Genomic DNA, 18,686 nt, shown 5'->3' on the forward strand with positions numbered 1-18,686 from the left:
ATGAGGATGCTTTATAATGAAATGTAAATAACATCCCCCAAAAATATTTTTAAACCATTTCAATTTGTCAACTCTACTTTTTTTTAAAGCAAATGATTCATCTTTGAAAGGGAACTCACAAAAAATGATTTCTGACAATTGATAGTTTTTCACTAAGCACAATTATTTCAAAAGTAAAAGGTGGAATTTGATGTGTGGAAAGAAAAGATTAGAGCTTTTAGTTTGTTTTCCTCCATTGCTGAACCTTTTCATTGCAGTTCTGACTGTATGTTTGGGGTCATTGATCAGCTCAAAGGTAACCCTCCACGGCTCCACCCCAGACTCAAGTCTTTGCAGCCTCCTACAGCTACAGGTGTCCCTCCCGGATAGCTTTGCATTTAGCCCCATCCATCGTTCCATCCACTATGACTAGCTTCACCAGGCCTGCTGAGGGAAAATATGCCCACAGCATTATGCTGCCACCACCATGCCTCAAAGTCAGGATAATAAGGTCATGGTTCTGGTCACTGATAATCACTCACAAATAAAAAGTGTCCCACAGATGGGCAGTGTGATCTGGTATCAAATCTAAAGTTTCTTGTTTTACAGTGTTGCTTGTGGCCAAAATACAACACAGTAGCTCAAATTAGAGGAAAAATATATTGTATGAAATTATTTCTAGTTTTTAATGTAGCTACTTTTTAAATAGTGTGATTTTTTTTTGTTTCCACAAAACCACATTCTGACATAACAGGAACCATTCTTTTAGCTGCAGTACCGGCGCCTTCCTGCGGGGGCGCGCGCTTCATCCGGCTTCCCACTCAAGAGTTTCACCGGGGCGAAGCACGTCTTTCTCCACTGCGCCTGAAACGATCGTATTTCCACGAAAATGGACGCGGGATTTTTCCGCGTAAGAGCTTTAAAACACATAGCCTACACATTATTGCCCTTTCGTTCCGTTGCATGCTGATGTATTATGGATATCTGGCGAGAATACGGCGTGTGTGTGTGTGTTTCGGTGGGAGGCCATACAGTTGGAAGCGGTGCGGTTATGGCTTCGTCTATCAACTGATGTCAAACAATCTAGGGTTTCGCTGTGGGTTTTTCTTTGAGCCGAGCCTTTAGATGAGCTAACCTGTGTTCATAGAACCGGAGTTTGTTATATTAGTTCATATCTGAATGCTATTTTGCTGCTTTGTAGTGTTTTTGTTTATTTGTAGATAGTATTGCAGGAATTAGACCAGACCTTGGCTTAAGATGGCGCCTGGCCGGTGCGTCGCTGATGTTCCGACGAGCTATTCACGAACACGTTTGCGCTGCTGTTAATTAAACATTTTGCTCACACGTCTGTTGACTAGTTGCATTGTAGCGTCCTGCGGTGTTCCCACCTTGCTTTTAAATGTGGCGATACGACCAAGTTGCCTTCGTTTCGATGATCTGGCAACCGGTCATCGCGTGTGACCCAGATTGCCTGATTAAAAAAAATAATAATATTTATCCGTTTTTATTGTTGTGTTTTTTTTATTTAAGGGTACGAGTGCGGAGCAAGACAACCGTTTCAGCAATAAGCACAAAAAATTGCTGAAGCAGCTGAAATTCGCAGAATGTCTGGACAAGAAGGTGAGTGATGTCCGACAAGATGGATAATCAGACTTTGCTTTGAAACTCCTGCGTAAAGCGACGTTACTTCCGGATAAAAATGGAAACCGTTGACACGCTTCCTCGTGTCGAAGCTGACTGATGTCACTGGAAAGGCCTTTTCTAATATCTCTTGCATCTAGATGGTGAAAATAAAGAACTTGTGATTAAAAAAAAGCCTGTGACGCTTTCAGTTTGGATTTATCGTTACCCACTTTTTACACATTGCTGCCATTTGGTCCTCTCCTAGTTCCACTTTGTGCGGGTGACAATATGGCTGAACGATAATTCAATAACAATATATATCGATCGATAGACGTATATGGATGATAGGAAAGAAAAAGGTCAACAAAAAGTTCAATAGAACAGTTTTCCTTCCTCCTTCATTCTAGCCTATCATGTAGGTTAAATACTACAGTCATTACACCCTCTCAACCAATCACAAACGCAGACACAGGAACGCCCCGCCCCATTCAAAGAGTTCAGGGAGCACCACTGAGCTATATAATACACTGGAGTGCTGATTTTGCCGAAAAACTGAAGTCACTGGCCGCCATCTTGCTACTCCCTACTCTCACAGAATCCCATAGGATTTGGTTGCAACAACAAGCAGTTTTCTGGCTGAGTGAAAACGTTTCACAGGTAATTCTACAGTCAGTGGATGTACTAACACTATCAACTACTAGGAAATTATGTGCTGAAATATTTTACATGTTATTCGTATATTAAATATATATATGTATATATAAGTATGTGTATATGTATATTTGTATATAGATGTATACACATATGTAAATATATGTTTTTGTATATTGTTATTTATATATTTATAAATGTTAAACATATATATTTAAATGAATAAAATGCAAAATATTTCAGCACATGACTTTCTCAGTACTAGATATTTTTAGAACATAACATAAAAGAATATGGCATTTGACATTTCAAAAGTCTTAAGCCCCCCCTGAACATGAGAAAATCCTCGTTATTCGATGCTGTAGCGCACATATTCTCTTGTTACTGAGGGGAAATAGGGAGTACCAATATGGCGGCTGGTGGCTTCAAAGCGACTCGTTCTAACAGACGGTGATTAGCACTCCAGTGTATAATATAGCTCAGTGGGGAGCACGGGTTCTTTTTCATTTTTTTTTAAATACTTGCAGTTTTGGTAAAAAGCTGGTTGAATAAAGGTTTGACTTTGAATTCGGTGTTTGTTGTTCTGCATCTAAAAATAGGTTGTTAAGCACCAGCATAAAATGTCCAGGGCTGCACTAAAAACACGTTTTGAATTTGTTTATAATTATCAATATGATTTCTATTTTATCAATACGCTTTTTTCTATATCGTCCCGCCCTAAATTACAAATTATTCCCATCTATTAATATTTTTTCTCTTTTAATTTAAGGACTTTAATTTGTGGAGCTAAACAAAACAGAAATTAATTTAGAATGTTTTGTGTTGTCTTTTAAAGACTTTGTATTGTGCTCTGTTTTTGTCGACTGGGGCACTGGACAAGTTGAAATCAGTCTATTTGGCTATAAAACTATATAAAAATGACACTTACCCATGATATCAGAAGTGTGCTTTGCTACAGCAGACACCTTAAGTAGTGCAATTGTACTGCTAAAACATCTGTCTGTGCAGGTGGGTCGGTGCCTAGCTCCAGTTCTTATTGGCTGAGAGGCAGGGCACACCCTGGATAGGTCGCCAGTCCCTCACAGGGCGCCGCTGAACAGCACGCCATAACTGAATTAAGTCGGATGTTGAAGCAAACAAGCAATATGCAAACTGTCCAACCCTAAAGGGTGCTGTGAAACAACCCGTGGAAGAAAAGTTTCCTATGAGAAATGCAAAAAGAGCAGGACGTGTCGCTGAACAAAGAATTGGCAATTGTGTAAAAGACGATGGCTGCGAGATCAGAATTGCAGCTTTGCATCTGTTTGGTTTATATTTACATTTATTTATTTATTTCCCTCAGGTGGACATGACCAAAGTGAACCTAGAAGTCATCAAACCATGGATTACTCAACGTGTGACTGAGATTCTGGGGTTTGAGGATGATGTGGTCATAGAGTTCATATTCAACCAACTCGAAGAGAAGGTAAAGTCATCGTTGTAATTTTTATTTAGTTTTTTACTTTTTTTTTTATTGTGATAACTGTTGTTAATTTGAGGGTATTGTTTAGCCAGTAAGGAGGGACATGAACAAATATTTGCAGATCCTAGTGACACTGAAAATGAATGGGTAAAATAACAACTGGTTTAAAATCTGATTTGTGTTAAATTACCATGTTTTGCTGTTTTGTGACAACATGCCTTTATCAGCAGTCTTCTAATGATGATGTGATTTATGATTTAAAAGGCCTGAACCAATATGGATGTTATACCTTGCATCAGAAGTATAGCACCAACATCTAATTAGCTCTCTCCTGAGCCCAAAGTCTCTGAGCCCAACTCTCCCTTCATGATGCAGTGTGTGTTTTGAGGTGAGTTGTATATAGGGATCATCCATCTCATGCCAGTGAAAGACAAAAGTGAACAGTGCCATAATCATACTGTCCGTATTTATTATCTTTCAAAAATTATGCTGCTAAGTTCTTATTTAAATGTTGCAGAAGACAGAGGATAATACAGGAAAAGGTAAAAATAAATAAAATAAACCAGACGGTTGTTTCTTAGCGTTATTTATTTATTTTTTCTTACCCGTTCAAAAACTGAAAAGTATTGTCTCACTGACCCCCCTGATTGCAAGTTTTACCTCAATCTCTGTAGGGTGGGGGCTGAAGTTTATTCGGCCGCCCTTTTAACTGCGCTTCACAGCAGCAGCAATGTTTCCATCTAATAGTCAAATTGGTGACTAAAGTAAAAGCTTGAAATGTTGCTAAGTAACAAGTGTGCATCATTGTTGGTAGAGTCAGTAAGGAGTGTTAAGAAAGAGTAAAAACAATACTTAAAAAAATAATCCTGACACCGTGGCCATAAATTTGAGAGGATTCCAAACTTTCAGAAATGTTGTACTTTTTCCTAAAACTTCACTATTGAGATTTCTTATATGGAAACCAAATAAAAATAACCAACTGCTTATTTGAACATAATATTTTTTCTAAAAATTTACTGTTCATTCCTACATATTTTTATCTAAAAATGCTGAAACTTGTGGAAGTTTCTGCATTTCCTTTTTCCCCCCACTTTTTTTGTGTATTTTTGCTTGGAGTTTTGTCTTTTTTAAATGAACATTTCAATACATATCTTCACATTCCAAAAAGGGAAGAGACATGCTGATGGAAAGATTAAAGATAACTGAACATAACTTCCGTTTGCAAGTTGGTAACTTCAACCATTGGTGGTCAGAAAACAGAAAAACAAAACAAGTTTTAACAACTAGAAACAATACTTTTCAGCTTAGTGTTACTTTACCAATGAGCACATCCATTAAAATATGTTTACCATCTGTGCCGTAACAAACTGAAATCAGAGAAATAAAGTCTGAAAAAGACAGCTGTACACTTTTATAATGATTTATCCCCTCTTTGAGTTATGTTTAAAACAAGAAAACAAAACTTTTTTTTACATAATTTACCATAAATACATTCAAACCTCTTGTGATGCCTAAGCATTAGCGGGTTATCGCTGCACACATATTTAGTTTGAAGGATAGATGGTCAGTGTGGGGCAAAAACCCAAGTAATTTCTTAAAAATATGTTTATTAAACATAATGCAAGCATCTATACAAACTGGCCTTGTTTAGGACTCTAGTGTGTTGAAATTCTTAGGTTTTATTTCAGTTGATGTGTATTTGATATGAACGTAAGTTTTAGTTCATTTGTTCTATTTCCAATTTCAGTTTGACCTAGATTTTTTTTATTTTTTGATGTGTTGGGGGTTGTGGCAAAGCTAACGGTAAAATAAGTACTTTTGCATTGTGGAAAGAAAATTTTACTGTAATAGAGCTGAAATTATAACATGTCTCAATTTTTTATCTAGTTTAAATAAAGATATTTTTTTTGTGTGTAACTGTGTACTCATTATTGCTTGTTCGTCTCTTGCAATTTAGATAAATGATATAACATTATGCTCAAGGTGGTTGAGTCTCAAGCAGTAGGGAGGCGGAAGCAAGCCAATGGAGCTCCGTGCCCACTGATCCCACGGGACTCACTGAAGACACCGGAACTGTACTTGCTGTGTTGGGTTTTGATGCACTCTGTATTGTGCTTACTTGTTTAACCTCAGAAGTATAGACTGTGGGGAGACTGGGAGAAATAGGGGTGGGTAGTGACACAGGAATGAAAAGTAATGGGGTATATAATCTCACAGAATGCTGTAATAGGGTTTACTGTGATGTAATTAAGATTTAAAACCAGCATTTTATGCATGCATTTTTTTAAATATATATATAAATACTTACTAGCTACGTCTCCCCTCAGCTAACTCACATTTTCAGTTCCAAGAGATTGAGTACAACAGTTTGAGTTAATCTATTGTTTCCAGTTCTAGTAGTGAAGCCCTGACATGTTAAGTATTGCTTTCAGAGTTGTACATGTTTTTTTTTTTTTTTTGATAAGGCTAAAAAAAAAACCTCAGGATTAGTTTAGACAGGGTTAGAAGGTAGGACGCCCCATTTGTGGGGCCCTGCCTCCCTCTAAATGTTTTCCTATCCGTTATTTAAACTGGCGTCCTTGTTTTTCTCTCTCTCCGCTTCGTGTTTGTGTTGCAGCACCCCGACAGCAAGATGATGCAGATCAACCTGACGGGGTTCCTGAACGGGAAGAACGCCCGCGAGTTCATGAGGGACCTCTGGCCCCTGCTGTTGAGCGCGCAGGACAACATCGCCGGCATCCCCTCCGCCTTCCTGGAGCAAAAGAAAGAAGAAATCCGACAGAGACAGGTGACGAGCTTCACAACGGCTCGGCGGCGCGGAGCAGACGCCTGAACGTGTTAAAAGATAAACCGGTTTTGGGAAGTCGCATGTAAAAAGATGGCGTCTGTTTATGAAGATCCGGTTTTAAACGTTAGACAACATATCTTCTCTATCTTAAATAGTAAATTGCTGACGTTAACACCCGTGCACACTTGTGTCTGGCAGATTGAACAGGAGAAGCTGGCTTCCTTGAAAAAGGTCGACCAGGATAAGAAGGACAAGGAAGCACAAGAAAGGACTCGATCAAAGAGCCCAAGAAGGTAAAGGGTTTTCTGTTTTCTTTGTTTGTTTGGTGTATGAATTTGTGAATTTATATATTTATTGTAGTGAAATGACCAGGGTTTATCCTTTTTTCCATCTTTAGAAGTTGTCATAAAAGCATAATAGTTCATTCTGTACTGTGACAGTTATTTTATCTCTGATAATGTTGAGTTTGTTGTTCAAGGACTGAGCAGAGCACAAAGAAGGTGCTTTTTAGAACAGATGACACATTAAACCTCAAAATATCTGAGCAAACACTCCTGTCACCCGATAGTTAGCAACTACATCATCAAGTTATATTTTGAGGTTGCATCAGCTTTTTTTCCGAGCAACAAGTTCCGCAACCGATTCCTGTTAATGAAGATGTGTCGTTGATATTTCTGGGAGAATAGATGGAAACATGGTGCATGCAGTCTGTTGGGTCACGTGTTACGTTTCAGCTCACTTTGTGGAAAAATAATCAATCCATCTTCTAAGGAATTAGGCCATATAGGTTGTTTTTGGACAGGCGTAAACGCCAGTGTCTGCTGCTGCTCACTGGTGGCCAGCTGGCTGGAGGACAACACTTTCCCCGCCATGTACAAAAGGGACAAATTAAGCTGTTTGGAAATATTTCAAGTCATAGTTTTCAGACTACTGTTGGTAACCTATGAGGGGTTATGTGTATGAAGCAGCTTAATTAGTCTGGCTACCCAGCAGATAGCCAGACTAATTTACCAGCTCACATCAGCTTAATATACTTGTTGCTTTAGAACCTCCACTTTAAATGAAGTGTTTACTGTGTTGCTGGGATCAGGATTCTTTATTGAAGCGCCCATTGCGATCATTCAGTCCCCTCGTTGATATACTGATAATGAGTTTGACCGTTTCCTCAAGGGTTTACATATTGCTCCTTCAAGTCTTCAGGCTTTTCCTGCTGTCACACCGTGTTGGTAAAAACGTGTTTCCTATCAGATGTTTTGCTGTCTTAATTTGGTCTGAGACAACTGTGCTAAAGGTTTGCAGTGACCCTTATCTCAATATTTAGCACAATTTAAGCCTCTGCTGAATTTGTGGACGCGTCTCTGTATGTTGACGCGTTTGTTGCCGCGTGTCTGATCAGGTGGAAGACGAGGTCGCCGGGGAAGCGGGAGAGGAAACGCAGTCCGTCGCGATCCCCAGTGCGCAAACCCAGCCCTGTCGGCGGGGACTCTTCGCCGCCGCCGCCTCTCATGCAGTCGAACACTAAAACGTCACAGCCGCCCGAGGAGCCGGATACGCCCGGGACAGGCCTGCCAGAGGCTGTCGTCCAGGAAGCTCCGTCTGCAGGCTTGACGTAAAACCATGGTTCTATTTGACAGCTAGATTTTTGCTTCGTTCTTCTCGCAGACTTCCTTCAAACCTATTTTTTTATTTATTTATTTTTTTGTAGTGATACAGTTGTCGAGTCTGTTAAAGCAGACTCTGTGGCCGAGGTCAAAGAACCGTCCCCAGAGAAACCGCCTAAGAAAGAGGAAAGACCAAGATCCCGTGAAAGGGAGAAGGAAAAGGACACGAGGAAGGAAAGACCCCACCACCGCTCCCGCTCACGTTCTCACTCTCGTTCCCGCAGACGACGCTCCCGGTCTAGGTGACACTTTACCTACTATACTATTACGTTTTTTTTTTTTTATGGGGATATACTACAGAGTTAAATGTATAAAACAACCAAATCGTGCCCTCTCTTACCAGATCTCACTCCCCTCGTAGGAGGCAAAGTCCCAGAAGGAGAATGTCTCCTCGACGAAGGAGTCCCCCTAGACGTGGCCCCACCGGCCCCAGGAACAGACACAGACGCTCTCCTGTTCACAGGTCAGTCGCCCCCTTCACAATAAGCCGCCATTCATCAGCTCTACTAAAGTCACTTTATAAAGCAATTTGAACTCTTTGTGTTGATTTCAGGAGGCGCTCCCGTTCTGCTTCATCTTCCGGCAGCAGCTCCTCAGGGTCACGTTCGCCTAAAAAACCCGTGAAAAGAATATCCACCACACCACCCCGAAAGCAAGTCCATCGTCCCAACATATCTGTGAGCCCCGTTAGGAAAGACAAACGCTCGCCGTCTCCTCGCGCCAGGAGAGGCCGGGGCTCTGCTTCCCCTCCCAGATCATCAGGTGAGGCCTTCACACTCACACGCTTTGGCTTCCTTAGTTCAGACACGGATCTCCTGTCATCCCGAACAACCTTTCTTTTTCACTATAGTCAAAATATTTCAACTGCAGTTGTTACGTTGTCAAAAGAGGAGACTTGCTGTGAATGCGCTAGAAACTTTGAATGTGTTGCTTTCAGGAGTAAAGCGAAAACCTGGAGCAAGGGGCGATTCTCCACCTGATTTTGTTAAGGCCAGAACTTCTGAAGGGTCGGAGTCAGGTGAGTGTTTTTCTTCTCAATACAACAAAGCTAGACCAGATCTGGACCATATGAAGCACTAATAATAATAACGCTGGGTTTGTGACATTGTAAGCAAGTAAGGGGGATTTTTCTCCAAAGCAGCTGTGTTGCTTAGCTAAGGCTAGTGCCAGAGCAAGACTTTAATGGGCTTTGTTATAAAAAGGAAGCATGTTGATAATATTTTTGATCCCTTCGAACACATTCCCCTATTTGACTCATTCTTTTTTTAATTTATGTTGAAACTCAGTGTTTTTATCACAAAGTAGAGAGAAGCAACGTTGAAAAGTGTGATTGCTGGTCCCTATGACAACACCTGCAGCTTCTAACTAAAGTTTATTTTTTGTGGACCACCACTAGCTGGTGCTGAGATATCTGTAGACATTATATAGGCAGACGCCCAGTGGAGCTGATGTTTCAATGCGGCCGCCATCTTGGATGGATCTCTCATTATTTATACTGAGGAAGCTGTTTGGCCAACTAAAATAAATCATAACTCGCTGATTTTTAACTCGACCTTCACACGGTTTGGTTACTTACAAACTGCATCGATGTGGTTATGATGCAGGACGCTGTTATATGTATTAATGCTGAAATACGCTGTTTAAACGATGTATTTCATAAATTTATCCTCTCATGAACGGCATATTAATGCATAAATACGTGATTTCATAGTGAAATACTTTTGTGCTATTTAACATAGACGTGGTATTACATACATTTCATATTTTAATTAGGAAGTTGGATTGTTCATTTAAATGTATTTAAATGTATTTCACTCTGTCTCACATGTACAATCCTGAGCTTTCTGTACACACCAACAATAATTTCTTCATATTTTGCGTGCTGTGCATACAAACATGTATACAGTGGGGCGACTGTGGCTTGATGGGTTGAGTAGTCGTCTGGCAACCAGAAGGTTGTGGGTTCGATTCCAGCTTCCCCTTGCTACATGTCGCTGTGCCCTTGGGCAAGGCACTTAACCCCAAGTTGCCTACCGAGCTGCGTCTCGGTGTATAAATGTGTGCGCGTTAGTGAGAGCGACTGGGTGAATGTGGCTATAGTGTACAGAGCTTTGGGTGGTCAGCATGACTGGAAAAGCGCTATATAAGTTCAGTCCATTTACCATTTACCATTTACAGTTATTTCAAAGGTCTGGAAAAGTGTTCTTTAAAATTTCCAGGTCAATCCAGGGTATTGCACTACCCTGCTTGCAACAAGCGCTGGAGCTTAAGACCCTTTAAAAAAGGACAGTTTGGCACAGCTTCTTGCATGTGATGGTACTCTGCAACTCCAGGATAATTAATTTGGCAACATGATATAGCCTGAGTTTGTGAAATACAGAGATAACTAATTTATAAGTATAAAATTATGGGTTTCTCACCAAGTAAATACACATCGTCAGACCCAATCTTAGCCCAAAATAATGATCTGCACCGCGTGATCTCCTTTGAATAGTTACCGTTGGTTATTGCAACCGTAAGCTGAAAATCCAGGCACAGTTGCTTCCTCTGCATTTACACCCATCCAATATGGCTGCAGCGCAGGATGCGCTCCAGCACGTAATGAGGCGCCTACATATATAATGTCTATGCTCCAGAGTTTTACCATAATATAGTGAATCATAATTTCTCTTTGTAAGGGTGACTTGTAAATTTTCAAATAATGAAAATGATCACTCCAGAGAAAGTCTCCAGTGGTTTATGAGGAGTTCTCGGTCTGGTTTCTATTTTTAAAAAAAAAACAGCAACAGTAGCAAAGGTTTAGCTAAGATATTGTTCAGAATCACTTTGAAATGTCTCCATTTAACTTGATGTAAGTCTTGCTGTGCATGTACAGTAATGTGCCAAAGCATGGATACCCCTTGACATTTTTTCAGATTTTGTTGCGTTACAACCAGTCTTCAGTTTTTCTGTTGGGATTTTATGTGATCAGTGAACACAGAGCAGTGTGTAACTAAAGTGAAAGAAAAACCATACATGCTTTTAACAAAAATTGTTGTTTTTAATAAAATCAAGCCTCCCCCCTTCACCCAAATACTCATGTTTACTAAATAGTCTACAAGTGTGTAATCTGATTTTAGTATAAACTCAGCTGTTCTGTGAACGCCTCCGAGGTTTATTAGAAGACATTAGTGGACAAGATGATGAAAGAACACAGCAGGCAGGTCGGAAATAAAATTAGAGACGTTTAAAGCCAAGTAAGGTTATAAAAAAGTAAAATCCCAAGCTCTGAACATCTCATAAAGCACAGTTAAATCCATCTTCTGAAAATAGAAACGGTGGCCCAACTTCAAACCTACTGAGACATGGCATGGCTGTCCACCTAAACCGACAGGCGTAACGATGAAGGCATTAATGAGAGAAGCAGCAAACAGGCCGGGGCTGCGTATATGTTGAGATTTTAAAAATATCGAGATTTATTAAAAAGCAATATAGGATTAGACTATATGAGACAAAGATAGAACTTCTTCTGTTATTTTTGATTTGTTTTGTTTTTAAGGGAAATCTGATAACTGCGCATGTCAGAGTGGTTCTACTCTGAATAAAGCTAGGTGCATATGCACCCACATTATGAACGGATTCATTGATTGTGTGCCCATATAAATGGTACAATTTTTTTTTTTCTTTTTTATTCTGAATACATTTCAGTCTGATCATGAAATTTTGTGCATGTAAACATACCTATTTTGGGATAAAGCTTTGATTCAGAGATGCCTTAGTAATTCTGGGAGAGCTGCAGGGATAAAAATCTGTTTAAAATTGTTAGTTCTGTACTCCACGAATTAGACTTTTCATGAAAGTGTGGCAAGAAGAAGGTCACAGAAAATCCTGTTCATGCTGTGTAGGGAAAACTGCACACCCTTTTTTAGTTTTTAAGGGATTTTTATGCCATTAGTGACCCTTTTATTGAAATTAGTCAGCCACATTGAGGACTAGGGCCTCTACATGGGCCGTGTAAAGGCCCATGCTCCACCGGTGCGCCCACGCTGCAAACATGTTTCAGAAGGATGTTGAGACGAGATTAAGCTACCGCAGAAGGATTCAAATGGTGAAACACAGGGGTGGTTGTATCATGCTGTGATACCTCTTAGTCTCGGGTTGAAATGTGACAAAATAAAGAAAAGGTCAAGGAGTATGAACACTTGTGCTCATACAAAGTTCGGTTCGCTGAACAAATATACAGTCGGTCGTCATGTATGACTCCCAAGAAGGAGAATAACCCGTCACATAATGTTATGTTGCACCATATTGTGACAAAACCTGTGAAGTTCATCCTGCTGTCATTCTTCCTAAACTGTTCATGGCCTTGCTGACACTGATCAGACACTCAATGCTTTACATTTCAGACGAGGATAAAAATGAAAAAGGGGCAACAGCAGATTCGGTGCAGCAGCGACGTCAGTATCGCAGGCAGAATCAACAGTCTTCTTCAGGTTAAGAAGCGTTTTTCTTTTGTTTTTGTTTTTTCCTCCGTCCCCCCTCCCCTGTCCACCACCCTTCTTTCTAACCGAGTCTCTCTTTGTCATCCTGCCTCCATCGTCGTATTGACTTTAGAAGCTGTGTCCTAGTCCCAACCTCAGTGTTGTTGTTGTTTTTCTTTACAGCGACGCTTAAAAGTCCTAAGAACAAAAGTTGGATTTGTTTTTTGTTTTTTTTGTTTGGTTTCAGATTCCGGATCTTCGTCCTCCGAAGAGGAAGGACCTAAGAGGTCAGCACCAGGGCCAGGCGCCAGAAATGGTGAAGTGAGGCGGAAACGCAGCCGTACCCCCTCACCCCGCAGGCGATACAGGGACCCCTCACCAAGGTGGGATACGTGGCTTAGCGTTCGCTCTTTAAAATGTGAATGACTGCGTTTTGAATCGATTTGATCCGATTTGTGATTCTTGTGCGTACATTCAGGAGGAGACGTTCTCCATCTCCTGGCCGCAGACGTCGCACTCCTTCTCCCCCACGACGTCGCAGATCTCCCTCCCCTCCTAGACGCAGGTATAATCCTGGTACCGGCGCTGACATGAAGCAGGGTGCTTGCGCAAGTCTTGAAAGTCTTAATAAGTATGGAATTTTGAAACACTGTTTTCCAGACCTTGAAAAGTCTTGAATTTTGTGTGAAAGTCTTAATAAAGTATGGGGAAAAAAATGTACGGTAGAATTTTACAGTATGCTCAAAGGCATTGTGAAATGAGAAATAGGAAGGTAGGCTATAAAACTATAATTTTACTAACTGGTCACGTACTGTATTAGCCTAATGGAATCAAACACTTGTTTGATGTGAAATTCATGTACTTGTGATTTTCATGTTTTGAAACGTTTTCATCAGTAAAAGCATAATTTACTGTGAATAATGCATTTATTCATTGAACACTAGCCTATAAAAATTAACATTTCTAATAAACAGTTTGTACAATCTCAACCAATGAAGTAGGCAGTAGGCACACAAGTATACAAGTACATAAAGTTAAGGTCTTGGGGGAAAAAAATATCAGTTTTTAAAAAAGTCTGGAAAAAATCTGGAATTTTAATTTGGAAAAAGAGCAAGCACCCTGTGAAGGGCATTACAAACTAATATAATAAAAGAAACGGTTTGCTTTACGAACGCTTTTCTCCCCAGGTCTCCTTCCCCACCCCCCCGGCGTAGGTCTATGTCCCCCAGACGCTATTCTCCTCCCATCCAGCGTCGCTACAGCCCCTCACCTTTGCCTCCGCAGAAGAGGAAGATGTCCAGCTCACCCGCAAAACGCTTCTCTCCAGGCCCTAAGCGGCGCTTCTCCAGGTCGCCCAAACGCAGAAGCCCACCCGCTCAGCGGAGACGCTCTCCTCCCTCCTCCACGTCTCCCCCGAGACACAGGAGGAGCCCACCTGCTGCCAGGCCCAGCAGGGATGCCCGGTCCCCCGTCGGCGCTGCCAGGCGCCTCTCCCCGTCGCCCGCGAACCGAGGTCGCCCCGTGAGGCGGTCCACGAGCCCCCAGAGACGCTTTGATTCCTCCAGCACATCTCCCTCCAACCAGCGAAGGCAACAGTCCCCCCCACACAGCAGTAAACTCATCCGCAGGGTGTCTCGCACGCCCGAGCCGCGTAACAAAAGGTAAACGTAGAACAGGCTTTCAAGCACAAGATGCAGTTATGATACTTTGCAGCTAAATTTCTTTCCTTTCGTCATAGAATCTCTCCCAGTCCAAAGCCTATAAGGAGGGCGTCGTCCAGATCCAGATCTCTTTCCCCTCAGCCTGCAGCTCAGAAACGTCCAGCCTCTGCATCCCCCTCACCTTCTCGCTCTGTCAGTGGGTCTCCTCTGCCTCCCCCGGTCAAAAAGGCCAGCTGCGGTTCTGCCAGTCAGTCTCCAAGCAAGGTTTGTCATATGCAGTCGCATCTCAGTAAACTAGAATATCACCAAAGCTAAAGTGTTCACGGTCATTTTCACGGTTTTCGGTGGGGGTAGTCACAAGACGGGGACTGCAGCTGGATTCAGCACTTTTAAAACGTCTCCTGAATCCAGGAGAAAATCACAAGCATCTTAACCTGGGTTAAGGAGAAAGAGGACTCGGTGGTCCGAAGTGTTCTTTTCAGACTGGAGTTATTTGGATATAATTGGGAATGAATGGTGCCAGGGTCTAGAGGAAGCGTTAAGTGGCACTGAATCCAAGCTGATTGAGGATGAGGGTAGGGCTGGGCGATAAATCGATTTAATCGATTAATTCGAATTTACAATTCTTTTAAGATTTCATTTTTGGAAAATCTGGATTTTATTTTGCCAATACACTCATTGGGTTTCCATGAAGAGAACAGCATGTGATGCTGGATATGTGTTTAGGCAAATATATTGTCAAAATATTGTTAAGTGGAAACTTTTTTTTTTACCATAATAGGAGGTACTTCATTTACTTATTTACTTTTTTTTTAACTTAGTTTGAAGTTCACAAGTGCAGTGAAGCCTGTTCTTAGCTCAATGTGTAATACCACTAGCAGCAAATGTTTTGTTATATTTTCATTGTTTATAATGGCACGGCTGCCATCTTGTTTTACAAGCCTATTTCACAGCTTGTTTTTAGTTGCACTTTGAATCCAGGTCAACTCCCTGACGAAATGCTTGACATAAAAGCAAGGTTTTAAAATAATATCTTTAATTTCTTTTTATGAAACAAAAAGGAGGAAAAAATCGATTAATCGGATTTGATATGATAAAATCTAAGATTTATTTTTTAATCCATATCGCCCAGCCCTAGGATGAGGGTGAACTCTCCAGTCTATGCTGATTTGCGGCGCTGGCCCAGAGCGACTATGATGTCTCTGTATTTGATTTCTTAGCTCTGTCACCTGACTTTAATGGTGCCTCCCTTTTGCCTTGGAGGTCGGAACCCACAAGTCGCAGAGCACGTCATCTCCTATTTGTGTTCCTGTAGGAAAAAACAATGACGCTTATAATGTTGTTGAAACGATAGCAATGACAATAAAGCTGTTCTAGGTGATATTTTGTGCTAATAAGCAGAGAAATATTGGTGAGCTGCTGCAAACAAAGTGTGAGGTTTTACTCAGTGTTGCTGTGAGTAGCCGCCATCATGAATGCCGATGTTGGGTACCATGCTGTTGCACCCGCTTTCCGACTTGTCGTACCGACTTTAGGGGCCGTTTCAGTTAAATTTTCCGACCCGGAGGTGGAGAATCCCGACTACCAAGGACAAAAGGAACGCACAATAACCCCTGGAGAACGTGGGTATTGTCAAGAGGACGATGAGAAACACCAGCGCTAATGATGCAGACAAGCTGTATAATTAAATTAAAATCAGACTAGATATCACTTATCTTACCTTGGATCCGTGTGCTTCTGTTTTTTTGTTATTGTCACTGTGTGGCTAATATACTGCATTTCCCCCTCTGAAGTACAAAAAAAGGACTATATTATAGAAAGATTTTTTTTTTTTTTTTTTTTTTACTTATGTGAACAAGGACAAAGGTTCTGACTACTTGAAGCTTCAGTCTTGTTCCACCGTATTATTACCCACATTATTTGTTAATTCCTTTACTACCGAAGAGAGAAGTGATGGAGCTGGTCATTTTTTCACGCAGACGGAGGAATCTGCTTATGAATGTTTTTTGCCTCGTTTCGTGGCCGCAGTAGAACGCTGACTGACCTAACAAGCTAACGGAGCTGTTCTTAAGCAGTTTTAATATTTAATAAGTAAAGTTAGCTTATGTCATCTGACATGGTTCACTGTTGCAGATACAGGAGCGTTATTGACCTTTCTAAAGTGTAGTGCTGGCACAATATCCTGGAAATGCATTTCCAGTCCATCAGCCACATGAATGTACTTTCCATGTTAGTGGAGTTTTACACTTCTGGCAGCAGCAGCTCACTGTCATAAATTTATTTTGACAAAAAATAGTATATTTTTAAAGAACAGTTTTTTTTTTTTATTAGTGTTTATATTGATATTATTTTGAACCCCAGCCAAGCACTGTTCGTTACATGCTTAACAGTGAGCAAAGCTTTCACTGTTAAGTCATTTTTTCATTGGTTTTGCAGATAAAATTTTCAGAGTAACAACTGATTTTGGAAAAAAAAAGTGCTTATAGATGATCCCCTAATTTGTTTAGATGCACTGGTACTAGAATTTATCTCAGAAGAGAAGGGACTGATGATTGATTGTTGACCAAGTTTAAAGCAGATGTTTAATTGTCTCATGTTTTATTGCAGAATTCAGATGCCGATGGAGGTGGAAAGAAGAAGAAAAAGAAGAAGGAAAAGAAACACAAGAAAGATAAGAAGCACAAAAAGCACAAGAAGCATAAGAAGGAGAAGGGCAGTGCCGCCGCGCCCGCCGACGTTCAAGAGAGCCGGGGTACAGAGGAGGACGGCGATTCGAGAAAGGTAAAGGATTCTTTTGTCGTTTGTTGACAGCATAACTTCTAAATTATATTTGCTAAATTAAAAAGAAGATTTAACGATTTTGCGCAGGAATCAGAGAGCGAAGTCGACGACACCTTAGATGACCTGGAAAAGCACCTGCGAGAAAAGGCCCTGCGCTCGATGAGGAAGGCCCAGATCTCTCCATCCGAGATGTCCTGAGAACAAGAAGCGTTTTGAGTTTTCCTTTTCACTTTTGATGTTCTTCATCATCTTAGGGTCGGCTTTAGAATGTACAAATTGTTGATTCCTGAATCCTGTTTCTTTTTTTTTTTACGGGTTCGGTACATTCTGCAGAGTGAGTTTCTTTAATAAATCAACCCATTAGATAGTTTATCTAAACTGTAAAACTTGTGTTGTCAATACTTCAAAGAAATGTGTGATTTCAGAGGTCTGAGTGGGGCAGGTTAATGATATGCGCCGATTGTACAGTAGATCATTTGAGAAACGATCGCATGTTCAGTGACGATGTCTGATGTGCATGGACCACTGACCATATGAAGAGCGTAGGGAAACGACGCCACACAATAAGACGCTGTTACTAACGCCCTTTACTAGTGGAAGCTGCGTCACGGCTGTGTGCGCCCAAAAAAGGCTTTAACAAAACATCCTGTTTCGTTTTCTAACTCACCCGAGGTGTTGGAACATCATATAACCTGCTTTATTCTGACTTTGAAATTGTCTCGTTTAAATTGAAAGCAATTTGATGTGATACATGCTTTATTTTATTTTTTTTTTCTAAACTGATTGATATGCAATTTATGTTGATGCCCCTGAACTGAGCTTATTTCTGTGGGACTGCTATAGTGTCTGATTTGTATTTAGTAACCTTTTCTCCCATCATCCTTTCAGAAATAAAACTTTTTTTTAAGACACAGCGTAACCTTTTCTGTTTAACATTGACTTTTTTCCCCACCTATGTTGAATAAAAGAACATAAATACATTAATATAGTGTAAAACAACAAAGCTACACTGGTTTTTAACAGGTTTATAGCACACTGTTGCCTAATTATTGGGGGCTTTTGTCTTGGTTCTGATTATTAATTGATACCAAACCCACATGGCGTAAATGAATAAGTGTAATTTAACTGACAACATTCAAGATCAGACGGATTCCTTATTTTTTCACGATTATTCTAACTTCTTATTCAGATTTAGCTAAAAGCAACAAAAAGTACTGGGCAGTCTTATAATAAAGCCACTCATAACTTTTAGATGTACAACAGACATTTATTATACTAGTAGAAACTGAATACAGAAAAGCCTAAAATACCTTTTTTTTCTTTTTCTAGCTACAAATATATTTCAGGGACTCCAGAACTAAAGATTTGAGGGAAAACACTGATTTCCTAAAGTCATTTCTAACCCCTTTTATTTCTTCCTTGTACACTTTCTTACGTCCTTCCTCTCTTCCTTGAGCTAATTTTCCAATCCCTCCTTGCATTCTTCCTTATTTTATCTCTTGTGCCCTTATTCCTTTCCTGTCTCTCGTGTCCTTTTATCCCAACCTAGGCCTCCCTTCTTTAATTTCTTGATTTTGCAGATTTAACTGTTAAATAAAAAAATGTTTCAGTCATATTTTA

The 18,686-nt window shown here is 40.5% G+C and overlaps 1 protein-coding gene across 4 annotated transcripts; it reads left to right on the forward strand.

The window, feature by feature from the left end:
• The first annotated feature begins 785 nt into the window (after positions 1 to 785).
• srrm1 (serine/arginine repetitive matrix 1) lies at positions 786 to 17,980 on the forward strand. 4 transcript variants are annotated; one of them, XM_036150361.1, is made up of 17 exons: positions 786 to 889; positions 1,510 to 1,599; positions 3,596 to 3,718; positions 6,333 to 6,503; positions 6,702 to 6,796; positions 7,900 to 8,112; positions 8,209 to 8,406; positions 8,508 to 8,627; positions 8,718 to 8,926; positions 9,102 to 9,182; positions 12,550 to 12,636; positions 12,872 to 13,007; positions 13,103 to 13,189; positions 13,812 to 14,285; positions 14,363 to 14,549; positions 16,893 to 17,066; positions 17,154 to 17,980. In XM_036150361.1, exons 1-17 carry the CDS (start codon positions 869 to 871, stop codon positions 17,262 to 17,264), a joined length of 2,577 nt encoding a protein of 858 aa, XP_036006254.1. In that variant the 5' UTR covers positions 786 to 868; the 3' UTR covers positions 17,265 to 17,980. The 4 variants fall into 4 exon arrangements, with proteins under 4 accessions (XP_036006254.1, XP_036006255.1, XP_036006257.1 ...); XM_036150362.1 differs by having other exon boundaries at positions 8,526 to 8,627; XM_036150364.1 differs by having other exon boundaries at positions 17,135 to 17,260.
• Positions 17,981 to 18,686: the final 706 nt, after the last annotated feature.

Source organism: Fundulus heteroclitus, chromosome 19 (assembly GCF_011125445.2).
Source record: "Fundulus heteroclitus isolate FHET01 chromosome 19, MU-UCD_Fhet_4.1, whole genome shotgun sequence".
NCBI classification, from domain to species: domain Eukaryota; kingdom Metazoa; phylum Chordata; class Actinopteri; order Cyprinodontiformes; family Fundulidae; genus Fundulus; species Fundulus heteroclitus.

Excerpts from the sequence above, each read along its gene's own strand:
- srrm1 (XM_036150361.1), top strand. The coding sequence starts at position 869 with ATGGACGCGGGATTTTTCCGC. Across the intron at positions 1,600-3,595 it reads CAGAATGTCTGGACAAGAAG|GTGGACATGACCAAAGTGAA; the intron begins GTGAGTGATGTC and ends TATTTCCCTCAG. Across the intron at positions 6,797-7,899 it reads CGATCAAAGAGCCCAAGAAG|GTGGAAGACGAGGTCGCCGG; the intron begins GTAAAGGGTTTT and ends GTGTCTGATCAG.